Source organism: Drosophila melanogaster, chromosome 3R (assembly GCF_000001215.4).
Source record: "Drosophila melanogaster chromosome 3R".
Classification (NCBI taxonomy): domain Eukaryota; kingdom Metazoa; phylum Arthropoda; class Insecta; order Diptera; family Drosophilidae; genus Drosophila; species Drosophila melanogaster.
In genome coordinates, this window is record NT_033777.3 from 14,399,560 (window position 1) to 14,423,740 (window position 24,181).

Genomic DNA, 24,181 nt, shown 5'->3' on the forward strand with positions numbered 1-24,181 from the left:
TGAGTCTTCGAGCAAGAATTTTGTAGAACGTAATTCGAATAATTGTTAGCGGCCTGTCCCTTAATGGTCAACTCAATTATTTCTAACGCTTTTTCGTCCAGTGCAGTGCAAAACGGATGTGCGTAATGGGGGGAGTTTGGGGTTGTGGTTCGCACTTACCTTCGTACATCTGTGCATATTGCGGAAAACCTGCAGCTCGCAGCCATTTGCAAGCCTCCACAGCTTCGATTTCTGCAAGAGAGAAAAAGAGAGAGAGAGAGAGAGAAAAGTGCAGGATGAATATGAGTTTTCATATTGCGTATACGCAACCCAGGCAGCGAATTAAATTAATTGTAATTAAGTTGCCGAGCGAATCCTTTTTGCCCCACCAAATTCAATCCGACCGGACAGCAAAACCAATTAAGAAGCGGCCTGGTCAAGAAGCCATCACCAAAGTCTGTCCATTGTCCATTTTAACCATTTTCAGGGTCACATAATGGATTACGTTGTAAGCCGACCAAATGGAGTTGACGGTTTTAAAATGATGCTGCTGCGGTTTGGTCATGGTCCTAAATTGTTGCATCGCCTGCGATATAACCGTCAGCTAAAGAGTCGCGAAAGTAAAAACTTGAAAGGAGTGGGAATTTAGGAGATAATAATGGATTTTGCATAACTCAGAGGGATAAAATTGCCTATTTATGCTGGGCTAATTTGAGGACAAAAGACAAAGAAAACGCATTGAACCGCAAGTTACAAATGTAAGTCATACTTTTTTATGAGTCTCTACGAGCCCAATGAATTCAAATCGAATCCCAGCCAGTTTGCCAGTGAAACAAAGGAAGCCAATGGCACTTGGCCTCATCTATTTTAAATGCTAATCTGCTCAGCTTTTGCTTTTGCTTTGGCATTATTTATTTTTGTTATTTTAGCTTGGTTCAATTTGAGTAACAGGATCGGGCGACAGAGCTATTGATTTTTAATCAGGCTGAGCGACAACATGAAACAGTTTCCGGCTGCTTACTGGCAGCAGGAAAATATGTGAACCTATGTCGAAAACGGGGGGATGGTTGCTGAGTGAATTATTATTGAGTTTTGCAAGCGATTAACTTGCACGAGGATGCCGATACCACCGGCAAAACGGCAAAGGCAACGGCAAAGGGGCCAATGGAGCGAATATGGTGGGCACCTGTCCAGGTTTCCTTCCATTTCCCACTGTCTTTGCAGTTATTTATAAACGAGAGCAACCCCTTGGACATCGATTTATGCTGCTGGCATTCTGACAGCTGCTGGCCGGACGCATGACCCGCTTCCAGCGGATCTTGGCAACCGGCCAGGTCCTCCGTGCCCACTGTATCCGCTGGAGCGACAGGCGGGTGGACCTGACCCAAGGAATTACAGGCAACTCGGTACAGCATTATATTATGTATGCAAATTGTGGGTGGGAATGGCGCGACATATGAGGTTACATGTCTATGATTAGGACAACTACTTCGACTTGTGTGCACTCAAATTGACTTGTTTATAAGAAAAGTACTATCTTATTTATTAAAGTCTTGAATCATTCACATGATCACAAACTTGCTTCTATTAAAGTCAACTTAAATAAGAACAACAGATATTTTAAATGTTTTTAAAGCGGAATATGTAATCAAAACTGTGACTGTGTTGTTTTTCCACTCGTGTTTGCAATTATGGAGTCAGTAGATATAATTACTATCCTGCATTAATTATCCCGCAATTGCCAACTTTTGCGTTGGTAGTAATTTTTCTCTGTAAATGCCACTCGAGCGTGGTATAAATTACGCATACGCCGCGTTAACGTCGCGGGCGCAAACTCATCTAAAAGCCATTTAAAGCGAGTAAAACAATGTGGAGGTGTGTGTGTGTGTGTATGTTGTGTGTATAAAAGGTTCACTCACAGCTTATTGCGTCAGGTTCAATATTTGAACATGTTTACCCACACACGCACACACGTACACAGTGCCGCCCAGTTGTTGTTGTCCTTATTGTCCTTTGGACAGCATTTTCCACCACTCCACCCCCCCGTCATTCACCAAAGCCAGCGACGCCTTTAAACATTTCCAAACAAGCGACGCGTAAATTCATGAACCTCACCTGTGCTCAGGATAATAATTATTCTGATGGACCCGAACAACGAGTGTGTGTGTGTGAGTGCGGTGGGAGTATGGGGGCGTTTGGAACATGAGACGATGCTGATCACCGGTGTACCGTCCACGATGTACCGTTCTGACCTTAAGGCTAATTCGAAAGTGTATAAAATGCCAGGCAGACTGCCTTCCGTCGTTGGCGTTTAAAATAAAAACACTTTCATTTCTACCTTGTATGCGTACTGTGAACTTTGCTCTTCAAAATCGAAGATAATTATCTACGTGATATTGAATTTCATAAGCCAACTAATGAATTTCAAGACCAGAAATAATTAGGGTTTTATTTCATTTCCACAAAATTGCTAATAATGAAAACATCAATTTTACCTCAGAAATGTGAAAACTTGAGTCGCGACTTAAAAATTTAATCAATTTAATTCTCCATTTGGAAATGAGTTTTCGCTAAGCTTATCTTTGAACTTATTCTCCTTTGTCTCACCACTTTGCATACATAATATAGCCTTGACTGAACGGGGGATTAATTGAAGACGCCTTTCTTGCTGTAGTTTAAGCATGTTGTCTACTAAATTTGTTTAAATTTTCAATTAAAATTTGCATTGATTTCAAAAGCCGCCCACAAGAACCACAATGAGTAGAAGTCAAGCCAGCGTTCTGATTCTTGTTTTCTGTGAAGAAGAGGAAAGGAAAGTGTCAATGAAAGCAAAGTTCCTAACACAATTGCCGCTGATTCTATCCTTCGCCTGGAAAATTCTTCTTCTCATTTGTGTGGGTGCGTGTCACTGACACGCATTTCCACTCCAGAATACCAGTGTGTGTGTGTGTGTGTGTGAGTGCTCCAGAAAAATGCAGTCAAGCTGAGCGAGATGACATTGTATGCGGATGACAGACAAGAGCGTTTACCGACCGACTTGGTTATGTAAAGGATTTGGTCTCTGTGGCATCCGTATCCATAGCGTCGAGGCCTTTTGTTACGCATAGCTAAAACTTTAAGCTGGCTTAATATAATTAAGTGGACTAAAACAAATGCCGTAAAAGCTTTGACCTTAGTGCAGAAAAACAGGCTACTATTCTATGTACATAAATTGCAAATCGATTTTGGTTGACACTAATTGATAGCTAATTCAATTGCCACAGGCTGGCCGAAACATTATTCAGCAATTTCATTAATTTGCCGCTAAACGATTTCATATGCCAATTATGCCGCCATATAAACAGTAAATTACATCGCCCCAGGAGCCAAAAACAATGCAATTTTACAACCAATGCCGATGGTAGATCCAAATGAACCGAGTACGTACTACTACTTCCCATTAGATAAATAATTGTCGTAGGTGTCGTGCCATTAATTAATGGCCAACTGGCCATTGGCAAAACAAGCGGCGCGGATGTTTTATTGTCTGGCATTGCATTCAAATGTCAGGAGGAACATAAATTTCAGTCACCTTGTTGGTGAGCCATCAAAGAGAATGCTTGGCTAAAGTGGATTATTAATTATAAATTGCATCCCAGAAATAGCAGTCCATGCCTGTGAACTTGTAATATTCCGTTTTCAGTTTTCAGTTTTGTTTTCAAAATAGAGTCTTTGGGCCAGGCCAGGCGAACATAAATAGACATGTGCACACTCCTTTCCTCTTCACTGGGCACTCAAATGCCTGCTGCCAGTTGCCTGCTAAAAGGATATGGCTATTTATAACATTTCTGTGCCATAAGTGTGTGCCACGGCATCTCCCTTCTTCTAACCAACTCCCTTTCTGGCCTGCGAATGTGTGCAACAAGTGGCAGGAGCAGCAGCTAGTCAGTTTAATTTGCTGTGAACTCAACATCGGCAACCGATGGGTGGAGTTGCTCACTTGGCCGGAGGCAACCGTCTTTGGGCCCTCAATGTAATTAGGGGCCAAGTAGCTGGGAGCCCCTTGGCGAATTCGTTGGCCAAATATAACAGATCATTGAGCTTTTAATGTGTTTTTAATGTCAGCGTATTATATGCGGCATGCTTCCTGCCGTGCGCCGTTTGCACACAATGAAAATAAACGAATTTCGCATTCGCAAGAAAAATAATCAAACAATAACCGAATTAAGAAAAACAAAATAAAGCGGCGAACAAGAATGGAAAGTTTATACGTTGTTATAACCCAAAAATGGCAAAGGAAAATGGAATGGAAACTGAGCAGCGGAAAATGCTGGTGGCTTACAGGTGGTTCGTTATGAGATTTCCCCAAGGGATCGAATTAAAGAACAGAGAAATTGTATCAAACATAAAAATGCTTCTCCATTTTGGCCATTTCATTTTGTATATACATTTTAAGCATCATATTCATAAATTTTGTTTTTTTTTTTAAGGCACGAAGCGTGGAGGCAGGTACGAGTTATAATTAAAACAATTTCCCGCATTTTTTACTTGTTCACGTACATACATATTAATTGTATAATAATTTTTTTCCATTTATTACTACACGCAAACAATTTTCTTTATTTAAATGAATGGCTTTGCTTGACTGGCGCGCAATTTCACTAGAGTGTAAAGAAAACGGCGAAACCGGTGGATGATGATGATTATGATGATGACGACCGATGGTCAGTGGCGGAATGTACATGGATATATCATATGCACATAGCGGGGACATTGACTGACTGACTGGATGACCGAATGATGGTTGACTCAGTGACAGAATGCTAGTGACAGAGTAGAAGGCGTAGCACTTGTTGCCATATCTCCCATCATATTGATACACATAATCCCAAAACGGGCGATGCGAATAATTCGATTTAAATGCGAGGCGTCGACTGATAAGTACAAGCTGCGCACTGGAAATAGCCATGCCCCGCATTCCCATTACCAAAAATAAACGGCCAAAATCAATGTGGGGATTCTGGGTGCCCGAAGGAGTGGGAGGATCCCCTTGTGGGGTGCCGAAAAACCATAAACAGCCAATTGCTGGCGGTGCGAGTGGCGCGCGCGCATTCCTGCCATTAGAAACACAATGATCCAGACTCGCATATTTCCATTATTGTAAACAATGTATTTAATAACTTTCAATGGGGCCAAACAAAATCGCCCTTGACGCAGGGCAACACTGGAAAAAATAGTGACTGTATGGAGAAAACTGCAGCTACTACAAAGGCTGTAACTATGGAATGAACAAGGCATGGCGATAGTTATAAAAACTATTTCATTAGACTGATTTCATTGAACAGAAAATGCTATTTTTATGATTGGGTATTGTTATATAGGTACAATAACTTTAAAGGCGATGCATTTCAACCCTTCAATTTGGGTCAGTGCGTTAACTTGGTGGTCAGCAAATGCCAATTTCTGCTCACCTGCAATCTTGCGTTCGCGCATTTTCCGCCATAACGCCTCGGCCTTGCGTTTTGGCCAGTTCTCGAACTTCTGCGAGAAGCTCCTGAAGAACTTGTACTCGCGTATGGTGATGGACATGCGACGTTGCATATTGGCCAGTTTCGGCAGCGCCGTTTTGAAAAGTACCAGCAAAAGTGATTACTTCGAGCGAAAATAATTAACTAACAACCGTCTCGGGCGGATTTTCTTGTATTGTTTGTTAAAAAAATTACACTAAAATGCACTCCATTTCAAGCACACAATGCACACTATAATCTGAGCATCCGCTCTCTTCCTTTTCAAAGCTATTTATTTTGATTTGATATTTGTGTTTTGGTTTGGCTTTAAGTCGGCGGCGTCGACGCGCTCCACCCGAGTTTTCCACTCGCTGCGGCCACGAGAATCGACAACCGTGCACGGCGCCTGTAAGAGCACTAATGAATTTGCAACGGGGCTCGTTTTTTCCCATCAGAAAATGGCGAGCCGACCGCACGATTTCTCATCGTCCGCCCGAAGCAACGGAAACGAGCGAGCGAACAAAACGGGCGCACGGGGCGTATGAACAACGGGGCGTATGAGCAACATGGATGTTCTGTTCCGTTCTGTTCTGTTCTGTTGCTCCTGCTTTTGCTGCTGCCATTTCAGCTGCCGTTCTTCTCGTGCTTCTTCAAGGGCCCAAAGGTATTGTTTGCCGAAAATGGTCGTTGGAAAGGGCTACATCCTGAGCCTCGTATAACATAGAGTTATCGGCGCCGCAATCGCTTATTATTATTTTCTGTGGTTAGTTGGCCAGGGCCACGGGCGAACAAATAAATAAATAAATGAATAACTGTCATGTTGATGATGCTTATTTCATTTCCATGTTCGCCAAAAGGACTCTCTGTGCGGCAGGGCAATGTCAGCTTATGTTATAGTCGTTTTACTTATTTTTCTTCGTTTTCCCTGTTTTTGTTTTATGAGGCATTCATTAAAATTTATACGTTGGCATGTGAAAGTTTCAAGACACCGACAACCGCACCTGTTGCTCTACTGAAACTAATGTGGGCGGTGGTGGTGTGCGGCTGCGGTGTGGGCGTGGCTGTGTGCTTTGTGCACAGTTGGTTTGGCACAGTTTTTTGTTTATGAGTGCGCTTTAGTGTGCTCAAGGTTAAGCTTTTGCTTGGTTTTATGATTTATGGAGAGTTGAATAAATGGTATTATTGTGTCTGGAGAAGGTTTGATGATACAGCCGCACATTTGTTTGATATAACCAATGGGTCTCAGTTATTGAGAACAGTTCTAATCGTTGAAGTGTAAGCCCATTGTTAACAGACACCTGCAATACGTTTGTTTAAGGATCACGTTTGCTTGCACGGGGAAACAAGCCCACTTTTCTTTGCTGTTGGACCAGACTAATTGGTTAAACAGGAAAATTATGAGCACAAAATCATTGGCAAGTCACTCGCGTTCATTATTTCTCATTAATCTACGCCCACTGTTGTATATCTGTTTTTTGGGCGTGACTTGGTGCGGAACACGGAACACGACATGGACACATGCTCGTGTATTCCATAAGTCCGCATATATTTGCTCCGACGATGAGCAGATTTATATATGCAATACAATATAAATGCGGGTAATTTGTACTTGTGCAATAACATTTATAAATCTTGATGTATTGCAAGCGTGTTAATCTTTTCAATAAAGCAAACAACAACAGAGCAGGCCACTTGGGAAGTCAGCTTCCGTTCAGAAATAACAATAAGCTGGGAGGTGGCTCTCCTTAAAGCCTGTCATTATGGACAACAGAGCGTATGAGCAATGCAGTGGCACACATTAAATTGGCAATATAAATACGCGTGAGTACGTATGATAAACCCAACTGAAGGCCACGACCTTCTCGTAGGGCATGCTCTGGTCGAAAAAACGTCATTGTAATGACGTCAGCGAGCTCGGAAATGGCAAGCAAACACTCAGATAATGGTCATGAAATGACCATCTCCCGCTCTACCCATTCCCACTCTCTCCAGCATTTTCCCGCCCTCACCACACTGACGTCACTGGCCAAGATTGCTCCGACCTGTTTTGTATGTGCATAATTCGTTGGGGGCAGTCAGGCTGCAAAAAATGCGAAATTGAATGAATGCTCCAACAGCCACTGGAGGACACTTCGTCGTCCAGTTTGTGATTCAATTTTTGTTCTCCCATTCATTTATACGCCATTTTTAGCACAAAGAGTGCCATCACACCATCATCATCATCATCATCATCAACCGTCGAGCTTTGGTCAAGAGGCAATATGTGTGGATAGATATGTCTATGTACACAAAGGAAAACATTCAGCAAATGTTATTTCGATCCAGTTATTGAACTTTCAAATAGAACCACCATAAGTTGGAGATGTAGTTCAATGATATATATTACTAAAACTTCTATATGAATATGAATTTTTAGATTAAGCTTATGGGGATGTATTTCTCTGACCTTCAGAATCTTCTTACTAAGAATCGTCACTCTGATTCCCATGACTATATAAACATCGTATTTGGACTCCTGCACTATTTTTTCTCAGTGTTCGTCCGCCATTGGATGTTTGGACAATATGGTGCGCGGAATTGACAGATTGACAGCCATTTTCGGTTGGGGATTGGGTTTGGGATGGTGCCATTTGTAGTGAAGTGTTGACGGAAGTGTTGGAAATTCGCAAAAAGAGCCGTTTGCTGGTGCTCTTGATATTCACGTTTGCCGGACAGCGAACATGAAAGTAATTTAAATGACGGCCGCCCTTCAATTGTTTGCTCGAAATGAAAGCAAAAGTTGGAAATTGATTTGCTGCCCCAAACAAAACCGTATGATATGTTCCTTCTCGTGGCAGCCCATCACATATAGATCAGGCTCACAAATAATTATAGAAATTATGAATCAAGCCCCATCGGACAGACTGTTATTATAAACCACTCAGGCTTAATAACAGACCGCTAATTCGCTGGCAGGACCACCGGCGCATCAAATCAGGCATTCAGCCATTCAGCCTTGATGTCCCGGCCCGGTTCAGGCCATTTAAATAACTCATTTAGCCCGGCTGGTTTTGTGGCCAAAGAGAACTCGTTGGGGGCTCCTCGTTCCACGTACCACTATTCACTATTCACTACTCACTACTCACTCACCTGCTAAATAGCGATCACTCTGCGAACGAGAATAGCGCAGCGTCTGTGGGAAAAAAAGAGGGATCGGGGTATAGAGAATGTCCATTAATGTCTGGTAATCAAGTTGATGCGAGGGCGGGTAGATAAGTGCTGCGGAGGATCTATAAGCGGATTGGGATGCCCTTTGCCGGGAAAGCTTCTCAGAACTTGGCATGAGTAAAGCAAGATAAATTGTACAAGTTGCCTTGAACTGAATAAGAAGTTAAGTGGAACTCTGAGATTTTGAGCATGATCAGAATACAAGTTTTAAATTCGATTTACGAACTAGAGTGTAGCTAAACAAAAGACTACAAAATGTATCTTAACAAATAAGCACAGCTTTTTAAAGTCAACAATGACTGCATTAAATTACAGATTGACTCTTCTTTGGAACAAACATTTTTCTTTGATGGCCAAGATCCATGATAGAAGAAGCTAGGTTATTCCTATTCAAAAATTCAATCAATCTGCCCTCGAGTTGTTTTTGCTTTCAATTCGAGATACTCACCAAATGCTGAGCTTCAAAATTATCGAATCGCCGGCTCATTTCGCGCTCCTTGAGCAGCATCGGCGCCGAGTTGGACTTGGTGCACAGCTCCTGGATGCCACCAGAATCACCCAAACCGCTGTGCAGCGAGGCACTGCTGGGCGATGGCAACTCCACAAAGTGGTGTAACTGATTTGCGGCAGTAGCCGAAGGACTCAGAAGTGACTGGAATGGTTCCTGACGCAAGACCAGCGATAACTGTCCACGTTCCTTGCTCTTCAAGGCATGATGGTGGATGGGCAGCACTTTTCGAGGATGCACAAGGGGTTGCGGTGAATGGTAGTGGTCCAGGGAGTGACTCCTCTGTGTTCTGGGCACCAGAATCGGTGGTGGTGCAGTGTACTTGCGTCGCAGAATCACTGGGGTGGCGGTGACGCCTCCACCACCACTGGCACTACTGGCATCGCCATCCGTGCAGTCGCAATCCCATATCTCGTCATAGTCTTGAGATTTGCTCATCTTATCCTTTTCCTCGTCCAACATGTCATCCTGTGATTCATTGGCTTCGCCACCACTGCCGCATTGGCTAAGGACTTCGAGGACATCGGGATCGTCGGAGGAGGCGACCGAACCGCTCTTCTGGAACTTCATCTTGCGCAGCGCCTCCAAACTGCTGACCGACTCGTTGTCCTGGGCACTTCCGGTGCACTTCCTGTGGTGATGATGGTGGTGGTGCTGCAAATGGTGGCTCTTCCAGTAGTGAGACATATCCTTTGGTGGCGTGGCTGTGCCAATGCCGCTCTCATTATTATCGTTGTCCAGTCCAGAAGAGTCCAGCGAAATGCCCGATTTGCCGGAACTGAGGACACCCGTCGCCTCTTCGCAGGCCGAGGAAGACGATGTGGAGCTGCAAAGTGATGGTGAATCAAGGCAGTGACAAATCAATTCAAAGGCATATCCATTACACTCGGAACAAATTGCATTGCTTGCTTGTAAGTTTAAATAAGAGAAAAATAAAAGCATGACCTCGTGCTTTGAACTCAAGTTAAAGATTATATCTTTCAAAAGTAATGGTTTTTGATCAGCAAGCATACTAAGTTACTTTTCAGGCACTTCCCTCAATTTTTCCGAGCGTAATGTCTCAATGTTGGCACTCACTTATTGTCTTCATCGACGGCGCCAACGCTGCGCAGAATGGACTCCTCCGAGGTCCAAATGGTCGATGTGGATCCTTTTTTGGTCACATCCACCAGGTAACCGGGTGTGGTGCCGGCGGAGGAGGAGCCTTTGGCCGAGTGAACGGAGGCCGCTGATTGGGATGCGGATGAAGCGGACGCCGGGGGCGGGGTTATGGCATTTCTGCTCGTCAGCACCGCATGATTAATGCCCACCCGTTTTGGCATCGACATCGGTTGGGAGGCCAGCATTGTCTCCATGTCGCCGCCGCTCAATTGTCGCTGTCGCCTAGATTTCAAATCCTCGATGGTGGTCGCCAGTTGCGATTCACCTGTTGCCATCGCCGTTCCCTTGGCCGCAGCCATCTCCTCGATTTTTAATGCGCTTTGGAAATTTGTCAGCTTATGAGTTGCCGGTGTCGGAGTTATTGTGTCCGCCTGGCCATTAAGTGGGGGACAGGCCAGACTCTTGCGCTGACTCTGCGGGGGGAGTGCTGGAGCACCAGATCCTCTGGCTGCTCCTCCTCCTCCGCCGCTGGCGAATCCTCCATTCGGCGCCGACAGGGTGCGCATATAGGCAACATTCGATTTGGTTGCCGGCGATGCCTCGTTGCGTCCGCAATCAAGGTAAAACGATTGCAATGGAATGGTGGCCTGGAAGAGGCAGGGAATACACTTAGAAAATTGATTTAAAAATATTTAGAAATTTATAAAATATATATCACGACTACCTAAGTTTATAAATAATTCTTAATAGGGCAAAAGACTATGTTTATTTAAGTTGGCTCGAGTTTCAAGCGGAGGAAGCACGACTTTTGGCAAGTGCAGCAGGAAGAAGAACAAGTTAACTTATTAAAATATAGTCAGTCAGGTTTAATAAAGAAAAGTCGACACTGAGTGCCGCTGACAGTTTCGAGGGCCGCAACCTCAACCTCTACGGGCAAGGACCTTGAATGCATAATGAGCGTGGTGGACCTGGCTGGCCCCAGCCTCCGATTCCAATCCAATCGGGGGGCTACCTTGTTGGGAAGCCCAAGCTGAAAGCCAAAGCCAAAAGCCTGGGACAATGCGAAAAAGGAAACATCAGCGGAATTTTTAGACATTGTCAAGTGGAACGCGCAAGAAGCGCAGGAATTTACGTATTTTATGCAAATCTTTGGCCAAGACAAGTTAGTTTTTTCTTTTCATTCGTTTTTTTCTCTTTATTTCCGAGGAAAGGCATCTCAATGAAGCCGACTTAGCACAGACATTTCCCCTATTGTTTCGGCTTATGATTTATAAGCCGCGTGTGATAACAACCGATTCGCCGTTCTAAGAACCCGGTGACCAGCTGCATGTCTACTATACTACTATACTACTACTATATTCACGGTCATGTTTTATTGGGGGATAAGTGCGTTATGTCAACTCGATTTACAAGCCTTTGGCAAGCGTTTGACAATTTGGTTTTCTCATTTGGTGGAGAAAAAATCCTGGCTGCAGCGGCAAGAGGCGGAAATTGATTTAAATGATTTATCGGCAGAGAAAAATGTGTATTTATGCCTCGAGCCACGGCCTTAAAAAAAACCAGGAACACAGCGTTGCTGCTGCAGCAGGTTGCTGTGTTGCATGTTGCTGCTGCTGCTGTTGCTGCTGCTGATGTTGCTGCTGCTGATTCTGTTAGCGTAATTCCTTGGGGGCCTTGGGCGAATCGCTGGCCAGCGAAATTGCAGGCACAAAAAAGTGTATCACAGCCTGATTGGAGTTGCCAGTCGAGTTCCCGAAAGCAATCAATATGAAATGGCTGGGCTTTTATAAAAACATGAATATAATGCTCAGCGTTTAGGCATTTCCAGTTAACATTGCAGCCACAAGTGCCTTAATTTATTGTTTAAGTATTTAAGCACTTAAGACGGCACTTCTCATAGTTCTTTAGTTACAGAGCAGTACAAAAAACAGACTTTACAATGAAAAACTCCAAAGTGCAGGCATATGAACTATATTTTATAGAATTTCAGCATGCTCTCTATGCAAAGCAAATTATCTTTGGCGATATATATATATATTTTGAAATTTTTGCAAGTGTGCTCATGATCTGAAATCCGAAAATATATTTAAGATCGCCAGCTGCACAGATTCCCCTAATCGAGCGTAATTGCCAGCTCTGGACCAGACGACGCCCCTCTAGAAATGGTCACAGGATGCGGATGCGGTCCGTCCGCCACTCAGCCAGTTAGTCAGTTAGTCAAGGGGCGTCCTTTGGGATACGGAGGCACACATCTGTTGCCGTTTCGATATCAAATTTGTAATGCATTATGGAGCAGTCTGGAGAGCCTGTTACGGCAGTGTCTATGAATTATTAATAAAGACGACTCGATGGCAAAGGCGATGGCGATGCCATCTGAGCATCTGATCATCTCAGTGAACTGCGTGTTAATGAGCCGCCAACTCTCGCCGGCGACGCATTAATTGGGCGTCCAGATCATTGGCGTTTATGGGCATGGCCGGGCACCGAACATATGGCCATTTAAAGGCAGCCGGGCGCCGACTCCAATCGGAAAATGAAAACTTTTACCATTTTACGGCTAGTTATCAAGCCGAAGATCATCTATTTTGCTGCACACACTCGATTAATTTAGCGATTTTATCAAGGCACCCAAAAATAAAGAAGAAAAGTTCTCAATGCCCAATCTGCTTTACATATGTAAGCAATTTCCTATGATTCTTCGACTCGTTGGAAGTTTGGTGATTGAAATTGAAGCATTTTACGGCTGGGGAAAAATTCAAATCAGTTTTATGACCGGGAGGCAGTAGAATCCGATATCCGAAACGCTGACAGAGACTTATTTAAATGTCATAAAATTGTGAACATTTCTCACAACACTGACGAAGATTTGGATTTGGAAATGGAATGGAAAACAAATGAAATGTTTTCTTCGGTTAGTTAATGAAAAATGCAATAAAATAAACACAAAATGACACATAAAAATTGTTTTTCCTCTAGGTCGCCTCTGGGGTTATCAAGAATTTCCGGGAGGGAGAAACTGTATAAATGCTCCTAATTGATCATAAAAATGGGGCGCACGAAATCAAAAAAAAATATATATATATGTATATATAGCGTTTGTTTACTGGTTTCGATATCGATCACTGAAAACTGAAAAACTGAAATGCGCTGGGCAACGCCTCAGCGCCCCACTTTTATTGATATGTGACCCAGAAAGTCCGCGTCATCGAGTGGACAACATACTCGTACATAAGTACTGAAGAGCGCCTGATCATGCTCGGCCAGACTATCGCAAATCGATTGGACATGCCCCCCCCCCCTCCTCGACTTCCACGTAAATGAGTGACTGACTTGGCTCAGAGGCCCGCGGTCACGCATGCGCACTGATAATAATTATCAAATCAAAACACTTAAACGCCTGCCCAGCCCATCGTCCTCCTCCGGACATTGTTCCCTGATCGCCGATCACTGACCACTGCTCACTGCTCACTATCCCCTATCTACTGGATACCCAACTCCGAGCTGCTGCTCCAGCTCCAGCTCCTCCTGATTTCTGTCGACCATCGTGTTTGTTTGCCTTGCAGTGATTTGCAAGTTCTACTTAAGTCAAAGTGTCTGGGGCTCGTTGAGCTGCGTGAAAAGCTTTTTGTGTGTCGCGGCCTTTTGTCTGGGCAGCCTTGCACGGCCTGCACTGGGAGAAAAGTCATTGTTCGAAAGCAGTCATAATGTAATCCAAAAATAAAGAAACTATTCCAGAAATAGCATTACGTTCAAGCCAGAATGTTGAATGCCCCTGTTTTACCTATTTTATATTCCAAACTGTTTCTTTTTCTCTCAGTGCTGGCCAGCATCTTGTGCATCTTCCACATCTGCTGCAGCATCTGCATGGTTCATCATCATTAAGCGCATTGCGTTGGCCGCAGATGATGTTCCCCTGCCACACGCATGTTACATGCTGCACAAGATTCACTTTCGCAGGGAGAAACACTGGGCCCGTGTCCGTCCGCCCGATCCCCATAAACATTGCAGGCAACTAAATTGGGGCGTTTTGGGTTCCGCTCGGTCTGCTGCCGTGTTGACAGCCCAGGCAAAAAGTGAAGTGAAGTGGAGTGTTCTGCCGGGGTCTCTGGTCTTTGCTGATCTTGCTGCAGGGCGGCATGCTGACCCAGTTCACTCCACTCCTGCGCCTTTCGAGCGAAACCAAACCAAAACCAAGCCAAACGAAACGAAAAGCTGGAAAACTGACAAAAAATGAGATTCTGCTGCTGCTGTTGCCTCACTGCTGCTTTACTTTCATTGACAGTTTGTCCAGGAGATTTTTGGCAAGCCGGGCACGCACTTGTGCCCTCGATACAAATGGCCGATTTTGTTGCCTTTGATTTATGCTGCCGTTGGTAGCTCATAAATCATGGCCCTCAGCTCCACTGTCTCACTGACTGATTGACCGAATGAGTGTATTGCTCAGCTGGCAACTGGCAAGTCGGCCACATTCTTTGGCTTAATTAGTGCAGTGGGGCTTAAGCGCTTTTAATTGGCACTTTTACCTGAGCGATTAGGGCGAAATATGACAGCTGCAGTGAAGGGAGTGTTTTTTTTTCCAGTGACAGTATCCGAAAATTCGACAGCTATTTTGCAGGCGGGATGACAAGAGCTACAGTTCTGATCGCAAAAATATGGTCTATACTATACAATATCTTGTTAATTGTTTCTACTCGTAATATTTGTAATCTTCATAGCTCGGTAAGATATTTAAGTAATAAAAGACCCATATGAACTGAGTTAATTTACATAAAGCAAACGTATAAATAAATCTTAGTCATAAAGTTCTTCCTTCCTATGACCTATTTGTGTGGACTAAGCTGTACTTGGCTGGAAACAGATCCAGGCGAAATGATTTCCGCTTTCCTTTCGTTTTGCAACTAGAACGAGTGGAAAGGAAATGGGCCAGGAGACTTTGCTCTCCCCATATCGATTGGTAGCAAATATTTCGAGTTGTCAACAGAAACGCCAACAACAATGTAGACCTTTTACCCCATCCGCATATCAACTCCCCGGTTTTTGTGGGTTTTTGGTTTTCGTTTTCGCTTTTCGGTGTTGATGTCGTGTTTTTCCACTGGCATGGCATGGCACGCGTTTTGAAAATTAATATTTGTCTTTTTGCAGCCAGTCGGCTGCTGCCTTTTTGAGGTTTTTCCCCCTTAAAAATGGGGGACCACAGAGGTGAGCACAATGTGTGCTAAGCATATGCATATGCAACCGTGGAGGAGACCGCAAGCTCAGTGCCGTTTATGTGCCGTTTTGGATTATAAATGTTTTAATTAGATATATTCGGCTTGATAAGCCAGAGACAGCTAACAAGTTGGTTGGTCTGTTTCGGGGCTTATGGTTTATGGGCCTCGCTCGACTAGTCGAAGTGGGTCAGCGAGTTGGCCAAAGATTGCAGTCACTTCTCTAAAGACAAAAACCGAAGCACTTGGAAAAATATAGTGTAAGTTTAGTTACAAGTTTTTATAGCTTAATACGAAATTAATATTAATATTAGATTTCCTGTTGTCATCATTTAATTTCCAAGGCATTCTAATAGCAACAGCTCCTTTTGGGTTATCACAGAGTTGAACTTGCAGCATCTTCATAAACTTTGCCCTTTTTTCCTCCGCGACCCTACGATTCCAATTAGAGAATATTTTACGACTCTATGCTCGGCAATCAATCTCCAATTGTCTTTCAATCTAAAGCTGAGTAAGAACTGCACTAATTAGAGCATTTTATGATACATTTTATGGCGCTGCGAAGCCCCCGAAAATGCAACTCCTATAAAACTTGCCTACTTGTCTATCTTATTCAAACAGTTCAAAGTTTAACTCGTTCAAGTGCCAGCCACCGAGTGACGACTGTCTATCAACAGACCAATTCAGTGGCCCCCACTTTCATCTTGCTGCTCATCCTCATCATCATCTCCGACTCCTCTACTCCGTTGCCCATAAATTTCACGCGCCTCAGTTGCGCATCCGGCAAATGGATGGATGGACGGATGGATGGAACATATGGCAGTTCTTGAAAGAACACATTCCTCACTCACCGAATTTCTGGGGGAAGTTGGTCCCTTTTTGGGGGCATGCCGTGTGTGTGGGCCCCCAAAGTTTGTGTTGCTGCCGCCTGTGTGTGTTGACAACATTGTTGTGATTCAGATTAAATGCCTTCGTCTTGAGCGCATTTTATCTAGCCCACATTCATAAAATATGCTTCGCTGTTTGCTCGCTAGCATGTCGAAATTAAGGCAACCAGAGATTACACGGGAATTTCAGAGATTTGAGATTAGGAAATCTGAGCGTAAGCTGCAGAACATATGCATACACCAGCGGTTTAACCTTCTTCGAAATTTCAAATGGTAATTTGCAATTTAAAAGTTATGCAAATAGGCATAGATTACGTGTATGTAAAATTGCTGCTGAGCTCTAATTATGCGAAGAGCTTCAATATTTTTTAAATCCCTTGAATGAAATTGAGGTAGACTGAATTTGATACACGAAACTTTTTAAGGATGTTATCCCTGAAGATGTGGGTCTGCTGCCTCTTACATCTTATTTACAAAGTATTTTGAACTGTGTACTCACGTGCTTCTCTGGTTTCAAGACGAGTCCGTTCTGTTGCTGCTGCTGCTGCTGCAGTTGATGTTCCATGATGGATGATGAGCCCTTGCCGAGTCGACTCTGTATGGCCGCCGAGGCAGCTGCGGACAGGAGGATGGGCGCCGTCCTGGAGGTGGGCGAGCTGCTGGCCGAACCGGAACCGGATCCTTCGGCCAGGGCCGCCAAATGCGGGGGCAGCTTATCACCGGCGGCCATCAGGCTGTCCAGATCACGTAGGAACTTGCAGGCCCAAATGTTAACATCGTCCGCCTGGACAGGTGGAGTGGGCATGGAGTTCGTCGTGGTTTTGGTGGGACTGAGGGGCGGCGGCGGGAGTGCCCTTAGTTTAGTTGTCACTGGCTTGCCCGATGTGACTGCTCCAGCTCCTGCTGCTGTTGCTGTTGCTGGTGTGCCCGATGTTGCTGTGGTGCTGCTGCTGTCAAAGCCGCTATCTGATTCCGTGGAACGAGACAATTCATCAAGCTGCTGGACTCCTGCCTGCGATAGCCGCTCCTCCAGTTGCTCACGGAGCTGCTGCTCCAAACGCTGGACCTTGCGCAGCTCGAAGACTTCGTTGATTTCCCGCTGAAATTAGAATGGCAGTTGTTAGTGAGGTGCACATGGAGAAATAATGGATATCAGGGATTTAATTTTGCTTTAAAAATGTAATGTTTTGGCTCATCTATATAGCAATCGGTAAACAAACAATTAGACATGCTATTTTACATTTAGCAGTTCCTAGTCCACCTATTAATCCCCTTCGTTGTTAGTTTTCTGTCCATGTATGCAAGACCCATAAATTCCGCACTGTGGCGGAGATTAGGTTTTGATTAGCGCTCTAATTGCGCACATATATCAAGGCAATGGTCTATTAATCGCGCCCAAAGCGCCACATTCGCGTCCACAAAGACCTTCTTCTAATGGCCCCCGACTATGATGTATGTTTGCTTAATTTGGCCCGCAAACAGGGACAAAAAGAAAGGCCAGGACACGACCGCAGGAGACATCCCGGAGAGACATGGGCACAATCAAAGACAAATAAATTAGAACACGACCGCGGAGGCAGAAAAAGGTTTTCCACACTCGCATCCAAACAGAAAACTGCAGCCACGAACTCCCAGCGAAACACGACTCGAATGCAAATAAATTGAAATGAAGCAATTTGTTAGCCAGATTAAACACAGCTAAAAAAGACGAACCAAAACCAAAAAAAAAAGAAGCACTGGAAGAGAACTCCGTATGGTCGCCAGAGAAGATCAGAGACAGATGGAGCCCACAGGGCTAACAAAGTCAGCGAATTACTTAATTAAAAATCGTGGCCCAAGACCCAGAGAACCCAACAAACTGGTCCCTGTTGCCATAGAACCCTTTCCGAAGACCCTTCTTCCCGCATCCCCAGTGACATTAATAACGTGCAGTGCTCATTACTCAACAATTGTGTTTTTGTTTGCGAGCCCTTGTTTTTCCCCCTTTTGCCACAATTTTCTCCCTTTTTTTCGTGGCTGCTCCTGTTGCCAGAAGGGCAACTCACAGACAAATGCGATCGAGCATTAGCAGGCAATAAATTCTCAGAGGTAGTCTATTGCTTCTGGGGGCTTGAAAGAAAGCCGCATACTCTAAGATCTTATCGACGGGGGCCACTCGGGCATTGGCGAGAAGTTGGCTGGCTAATTTGTGAAGGCGGTTCTGGGTTCACAGGTTAGGCAAACAGAGCCGGACACACCAATCGAGTTTGGTTCAACTGACTTCAGTTGATTTCGAACTCAACTTGTGACGTATGAGAGAGTTGGCTTGGGGACATCTCAAGTGGGTCGCCATATTTCCCAGTTCGACGCCGTACAATGCAATTTCTTTTTATTAATTTCATGCTAGGACGCATATGACAAACAATTGGCAATGCCAAGGAATCATGCACTGTGAAAACATAATATTTGTTCTTTTGATATGAATGAGTTCCTGGATCTTTTAAAGGCCCTTTTCATTTCTAATTCCAATTTCTCTAAGTGTTGTCATATGTGACCAGGGGTCTTTCGAGCGCGACAAGCAGGCGTATTCCCAAAACTCCGCGGTCCGCTCCTTTGGCCTTTGGATCTCGTTCTCGTGCTATAAAAAGCTGGACCGCTGACCAGCAACTTTCAGTTTCAGTCTCTCCGTTTTTCTAAGAGCCAAAAACGCAGCGGATGCCGCGGACTGGCCGCCTGGCTAACTGGCTTCTTCAAAGTGGCCGACGAGGCTGGAGTGGAGTGAAATAAAAATTGGCACAACTTCGAGAGACTAAAGTTGGAGTTGGAGTTGCTGTGTCCAAAGTCGCTCCTCGATCCTCCGACCAAGGCGGCAGACAGCATGAGGCTCACGTTGGCCTGGCTCAGCCTCTGCCTGGCGATTTATTGCGGCGGTGGCCATGGCCATGGCAATGTGGTCCTATCTTTGCCACCATCGCTTATCGCCACGGCCACGAAGGCGGCCTTGAGCCACCAACGGCAGCAGAAGCAGCAGCAGCAGCATCAGAAAAAGGATGCACGCGTCCTGTTTGACAGCCCCGCCGATGCACTGCGCGATATGATGCACAACGGCAATGGCAATGGCAATGGACCCATGGATTCTGGAAAATTTAGCCTGTCCGATGTGGAGCAACCAGCAGCGCAGCGCTCTGAGGATTTTAATCGAAACGCATATGATTTAGGGGCCAGGCAATCAGCGCCGCAGGAAATTGCAATGGGAATGGAACTGGGCATGGGTCTGGGTCTGGGGCCCAACAACTATCGCACCACGCCCCCTCATCGGTATTGGGGCCAGCGTTGTCAGGGTCGATCCGGCGGATCTGGAACCAGCAAGTGTCCGCAGGAATACTATCGCACCATGCTGGCGGCCAGGTAAGGAGTCCAGGATGTGGGTGGCAAAGTGGCTGCCAGAGATTGGCCAGCAGGTTCAAGGCTGCACAGAAGGAAAGTCGAGAAAGTTGAGCACCTCGTTTCCGCCTTACATGTAAACCGATTTGGCAGCAAAAGTATCAATTTAACCCACTAAGGCCCAAAGTTGTACATTTTTGAAAAAGTTATGGTTTCAATATTAATTGTTCCTTAACGGATATCTGAACGTTATTTTTGGCAAATATTAAAACATATAAATCTGAAAACCCACACCTTTGGCAAAAAGAGGGTTAATGCTAACCCTTTTCAGGGCGCCAGGCTCTGCCAAAAAATAAAAAGGTTAACCTTCTCGAGAGAGGGGCTACAAATCGTCGACAATTTGGCTGTCGACTGGGAACACGCAAAACCAATTAATGGGCGTGAAAAAATCAGTACCGACGATTGCAGTTTTGTTTCAAGTCAGAGCCAGGAGACCGCCGCCACGTATGTTGATTTATTTTATAAAATAACAACTGTCAGCAAATTCATTGCCCCGAAACGAAATCGAAACGAAAACTGCATTACGAGTTTCACTTTTCATTTCGGCGAGTGAGAAATATTTTGCTCGCCCAGCTTTTGTTTTTATTTTAAAACATTTCTTTCCTTTCTTTGCCGCGGCTTGTAATTTAAGCGGAATATTATGTTGTGTTGAAAAATTATTGGGCGCTGCTATTAAAATCGAATTAATCATCTCAGGGCTGGGACCTTAACATTATTGTTTTCTGTTCGCTTATGTTTGCTCTTTGTTGATTTGTTAAATGTTTGATTAATTAACCATGAGCCCGCATAACTTTCGATTGTTGTTGCTGCTCGTCTAATTTGTAATTTTACACAGTAATTTCTGTGGAATTGCCTCAAATTGACTTTTGATTGAATCGGATCAGCCTGACAGCCTCGGATAAGCGAAGAGTTTAGGCGTTTTTTTTTTTTTTTATTGGGGTCACAAGTTGTGAGTGGGAAAAAGAAGTTCATCAATTTGGTGTCGTCGGCTTCAGTTAATTTCTTGAAAAGAGAAACTCTGGCCAACAAGGGTAATTGAAACCCATGGCCAGCAACCCACGCTCAAGACCAAAGAGAAAAATGTGAAAATGTGCTGTTCCTTAAAGCGAACAAATGATGGGGCATTAATCAGAGTATAGAAACCGTAAGCCCTTATTATTCCTCACCATCAGGAACAAAGAGGCGCTGTCCCGCCTCCACATGCAGCTGAGTTCGATGCAGGATTCCGATTCTGGGGCCAGCTCCTCCTCGGATTCCGAGGAGGAACATGTCGACGATGAGGAGCAGAGCAACAACGAGGTCTTCATGCTGCTAACTGGCGAACAGGATTTGATGAAGTTTCTGCACTGGGCCATGCAGGTCCTGTATCCCATTGAACGTCCTTTGGGCAATCTGAGCGATGGAGCTGCCGAGAACTACTATCCAGGAATGTTTCTCTGGAAGAAACTAAATCTTTCGGGCCATCTGGAACCCCCACTTATTGTGGATGAGCCCCAGTATGTGCTGGTACGAAGGGAAAAGCTTTTCGATGGCTATCAATTTGGAGGTGAGTGTATTTTAGAAACTGCTATCACTATGGATAATCTACTATAACTCGACTGACTTTTTCCAGAAGACATGAGCAAGGAGAACGATCCCTTCATACCGCCTCGAGGTCGCAAGCACAGCGGATCGCTGGATCTGGACGCCCTGATGAACCGGTACGAACCCTTTGTGCCCAATCGCGGCAAGCGCGACAAGGTCAAGGATCTGTTCAAGTATGACGACCTGTTCTATCCGCATCGCGGCAAAAAGCATCGCAACCTCTTCCAAGTGGACGATCCCTTCTTTGCCACCCGGGGCAAGAAGCTGCAGCTCCGGGATCTTTACAACGCCGACGATCCATTCGTTCCGAATCGCGGCAAGCGGCACTTGACAGCCAGTGCCGGGAAATTGGGTGAGACGATGGCGGGTGGTGGAAAATGGCCAGATGACAGCAACAACTACTGGCCGCTAAGAATGTCAACGCATAAAATTAATGGTTACGATCAATCAGTCAGGCCATCACTGTCAGTGGAGGATGCTGCTGCATCGTTGGCTTCTTGGCGACTGCCCGCTAATAGATTGCACTCGACAAGATCAATGTCAGCCGATCTGCGGCAGCAATTGCTCTTGCCACATGTCCGCTTCATTGGCAATCCGAACATGCGCCAGCAGCAGCAGCAGCAGCAGCAGCATCAGGTGAAAACCTCATCCTGGCAGGCAGAGGAGCGCCTCCGGAGATCCATCCTGGCCCCGGGCGAATCAAACGATGCCCACGAGACACAATTAACGCTATCGCACCCGGCTAATCCACATTTGGTCACCGATACGGACAACCTAAACATTTAAATGCGGCGAGCGAATTTCGTTTTCGGATTGGATTTATTTGGCTTTTCAGTTTTCGGCTTGGGGCACTGTTTTCCTCGACTCATGTAGACACAACTATATGGCACACAATAAAGTACAGCATGCAATTGATTTTGAGAGAAATCGCATCGATTCGTAGCGAACTGAAGGTTGATCGGCTACATTGCCCTTGGGGACGCTTTTTCAGAACCACACTGAGAGAAAATCTTTTAACTTGGTATAGGAGTCCTTAGGTCAGCACTTAAGTTTTGATTAAAGCCTTTAACCTAAAAAAAAAATATTTATTTAATTTAATTTTATATATTTATATTTTTATCACACATATTCGTATTAGAATTTCTTCTAAAATCGATTGACTTGTATTTTTTCCCGTGTTCTCTGCGAAGGTCTCGCCCCGTTGCCCTTGGCAAAGTTGTTGCAGTGCGAGTATTCCTATTTTAATTGTATTCATTGGTTAATTTATCGCTAAATGCAATCAGTATTGTGCCCAGCATCGAGTCTTGACTCCGTTGAAGCAGCAGAAACCCTGAAACCCAGCTGCAGACAGTCGGGCGTGGCACGCAGTTGATGCCACATCAGAGATATGCTGGCAGATATACAGATACACAGATATTGTAGAACAACTGCAGCCGTTTGTAAGTCCGGCAGAAGAAAACCGAAAACAGCTGCTGAGCGACTGCAAAGGTCAGCCCCACAAGGGCCATGTAATCCCCAAAACGCACATCAATCACGCGAGTTTAGCTTATTAGCCAAGCATTGAACCTTAAACAAAAAGCGGGAGAAGCACTGAATTTGTAAGCCACTGTGAACTGAAATTTTCCACTTCAACCGATTTCTGACATTGACATTGACCACATCGACATCAACGTCAAAATATTTTTCTTTTTTTTTTCATTTTTTTGGTGTTGTATTTTTGGTAAGCCAGCGGACCTTTTGCCAGCTCGCTTTGTTTTTGAACAAATGACCATTGAAGGTCATAGCCAGATCCAAAAGCGGGCAACAACAAATTGGTTAAATAATATCGTACCCATGTGCTGCTCCATCTCCATCTCGATTTGGCCTCTTTATTTTTCGTTTTCTGGTAGCCTGACGTCCGAGCGATCGGTCCGAAATCCCCTGAAGATCATTATAATTTCAATGGCACTTCATATGGAGTGTGTATATGCATATATGTGTATCTATGTTTGGTTTGGGAAGAATGCAAGCAAAGCCTGTCCACAAATACTATACATTTTCTTAGAGTTCAACTCTCGGCTGGGCAATGACACTTGAAGTGGTTAGCTCACGTGCAGCTTTTTCAAAGCCAGAATGGCTGAAATCGAGTTAGAGGTACGCCTTCGTGGAGGGCACAGTTTGAGTTAGGTAAGCTTAGTGCTAAACAGCTGTGACAGCTTCAGTAGAAATCCCGCAGAAGCCCTCGCATACCGTTCTTACATAACTCAAAACAAAAATCTTTAAGTACTGCATTCAGTTTTATTGGCAAAAGGTGGAGTGTAGGCAGCAGTGGCTTCGATTGTTTGAATTTTGTAAATATTTGTATAGGTGTATCTTAAAACCATACTAATACTTATTTTTTTTTGTTTTTTACACATAGGTCATGATGGTTATTTAGTTGATTTGGTCATTGTTTATTGTATTCTCTTCTAAGCTTTTAATTTATATTTCAGTAAAGAGTATTAAAACTAGTTGTACAACTTAGGCAATCATGGTAGCAAATCCTGTGTCAGGCGTGAGGATTGTAAAAATTCAATTCAAAACTCCTAAGATCGAGCAGCAGGCTACTTTGTGTCACTTGTGGCAAGTGGCTAGAGGAAAAGAAAGTCCGGGCTCAGAAGTGCACTCACCGCAGAAATGCGATTCCCAGTTGTAAGCTTCGATTTTGCATCAGCAAATTGGCTCAATTTTTGTGGCAAGGCCTTTGGTTTATTTTACTTTATTTTGACTCGCTGGCTGCTGATTTGCTTGTCGGAAAATATCAACGCATTGTCAGCGAGC

The 24,181-nt window shown here is 44.5% G+C and overlaps 2 protein-coding genes and 1 non-coding gene across 6 annotated transcripts in view; 1 reads left to right on the forward strand and 2 right to left on the reverse strand.

Moving 5' to 3' along the window:
- cv-c (crossveinless c) overlaps nucleotides 1–24,181 on the reverse strand; it is a 90,031-nt gene that overhangs the window by 7,877 nt on the left and 57,973 nt on the right. For 2 of the 3 annotated variants that reach the window (NM_001104318.2, NM_001104316.2), the window contains 5 exons: nucleotides 16,875–17,474; nucleotides 10,258–10,928; nucleotides 9,121–10,006; nucleotides 8,595–8,637; nucleotides 160–231 (listed from right to left, as the gene is read on the reverse strand). In NM_001104318.2, coding sequence (NP_001097788.1) covers nucleotides 160–231; nucleotides 8,595–8,637; nucleotides 9,121–10,006; nucleotides 10,258–10,928; nucleotides 16,875–17,474 — 2,272 coding nt within the window. Of the gene's footprint in view, nucleotides 1–159; nucleotides 232–5,429; nucleotides 5,892–8,594; nucleotides 8,638–9,120; nucleotides 10,007–10,257; nucleotides 10,929–16,874; nucleotides 17,475–24,181 lie in introns of those variants that run through there. The other variant, NM_169583.3, reaches the window with a different exon arrangement.
- natalisin lies at nucleotides 19,034–22,306 on the forward strand. 2 transcript variants are annotated; one of them, NM_001104319.2, is made up of 3 exons: nucleotides 19,034–19,762; nucleotides 20,971–21,344; nucleotides 21,414–22,306. In NM_001104319.2, the coding sequence occupies exons 1-3, from the start codon at nucleotides 19,233–19,235 to the stop codon at nucleotides 22,166–22,168; spliced, it is 1,659 nt and encodes a 552-aa protein (NP_001097789.1). In that variant the 5' UTR covers nucleotides 19,034–19,232; the 3' UTR covers nucleotides 22,169–22,306. The 2 variants fall into 2 exon arrangements, with proteins under 2 accessions (NP_001097789.1, NP_001163608.1); NM_001170137.1 differs by having other exon boundaries at nucleotides 21,411–22,296.
- asRNA:CR44176 (antisense RNA:CR44176) lies at nucleotides 22,192–22,990 on the reverse strand. Its single transcript, NR_074013.1, has 2 exons — nucleotides 22,508–22,990; nucleotides 22,192–22,452 (listed from the first exon to the last, which is right to left on the reverse strand).

Excerpts from the sequence above, each read along its gene's own strand:
- natalisin (NM_001170137.1), top strand. The coding sequence starts at position 19,233 with ATGAGGCTCACGTTGGCCTGGCTCAGCCTCTGCCTGGCGATTTATTGC. Across the intron at positions 19,763-20,970 it reads CGCACCATGCTGGCGGCCAG|GAACAAAGAGGCGCTGTCCC; the intron begins GTAAGGAGTCCA and ends CCTCACCATCAG. Across the intron at positions 21,345-21,410 it reads CGATGGCTATCAATTTGGAG|AAGACATGAGCAAGGAGAAC; the intron begins GTGAGTGTATTT and ends GACTTTTTCCAG.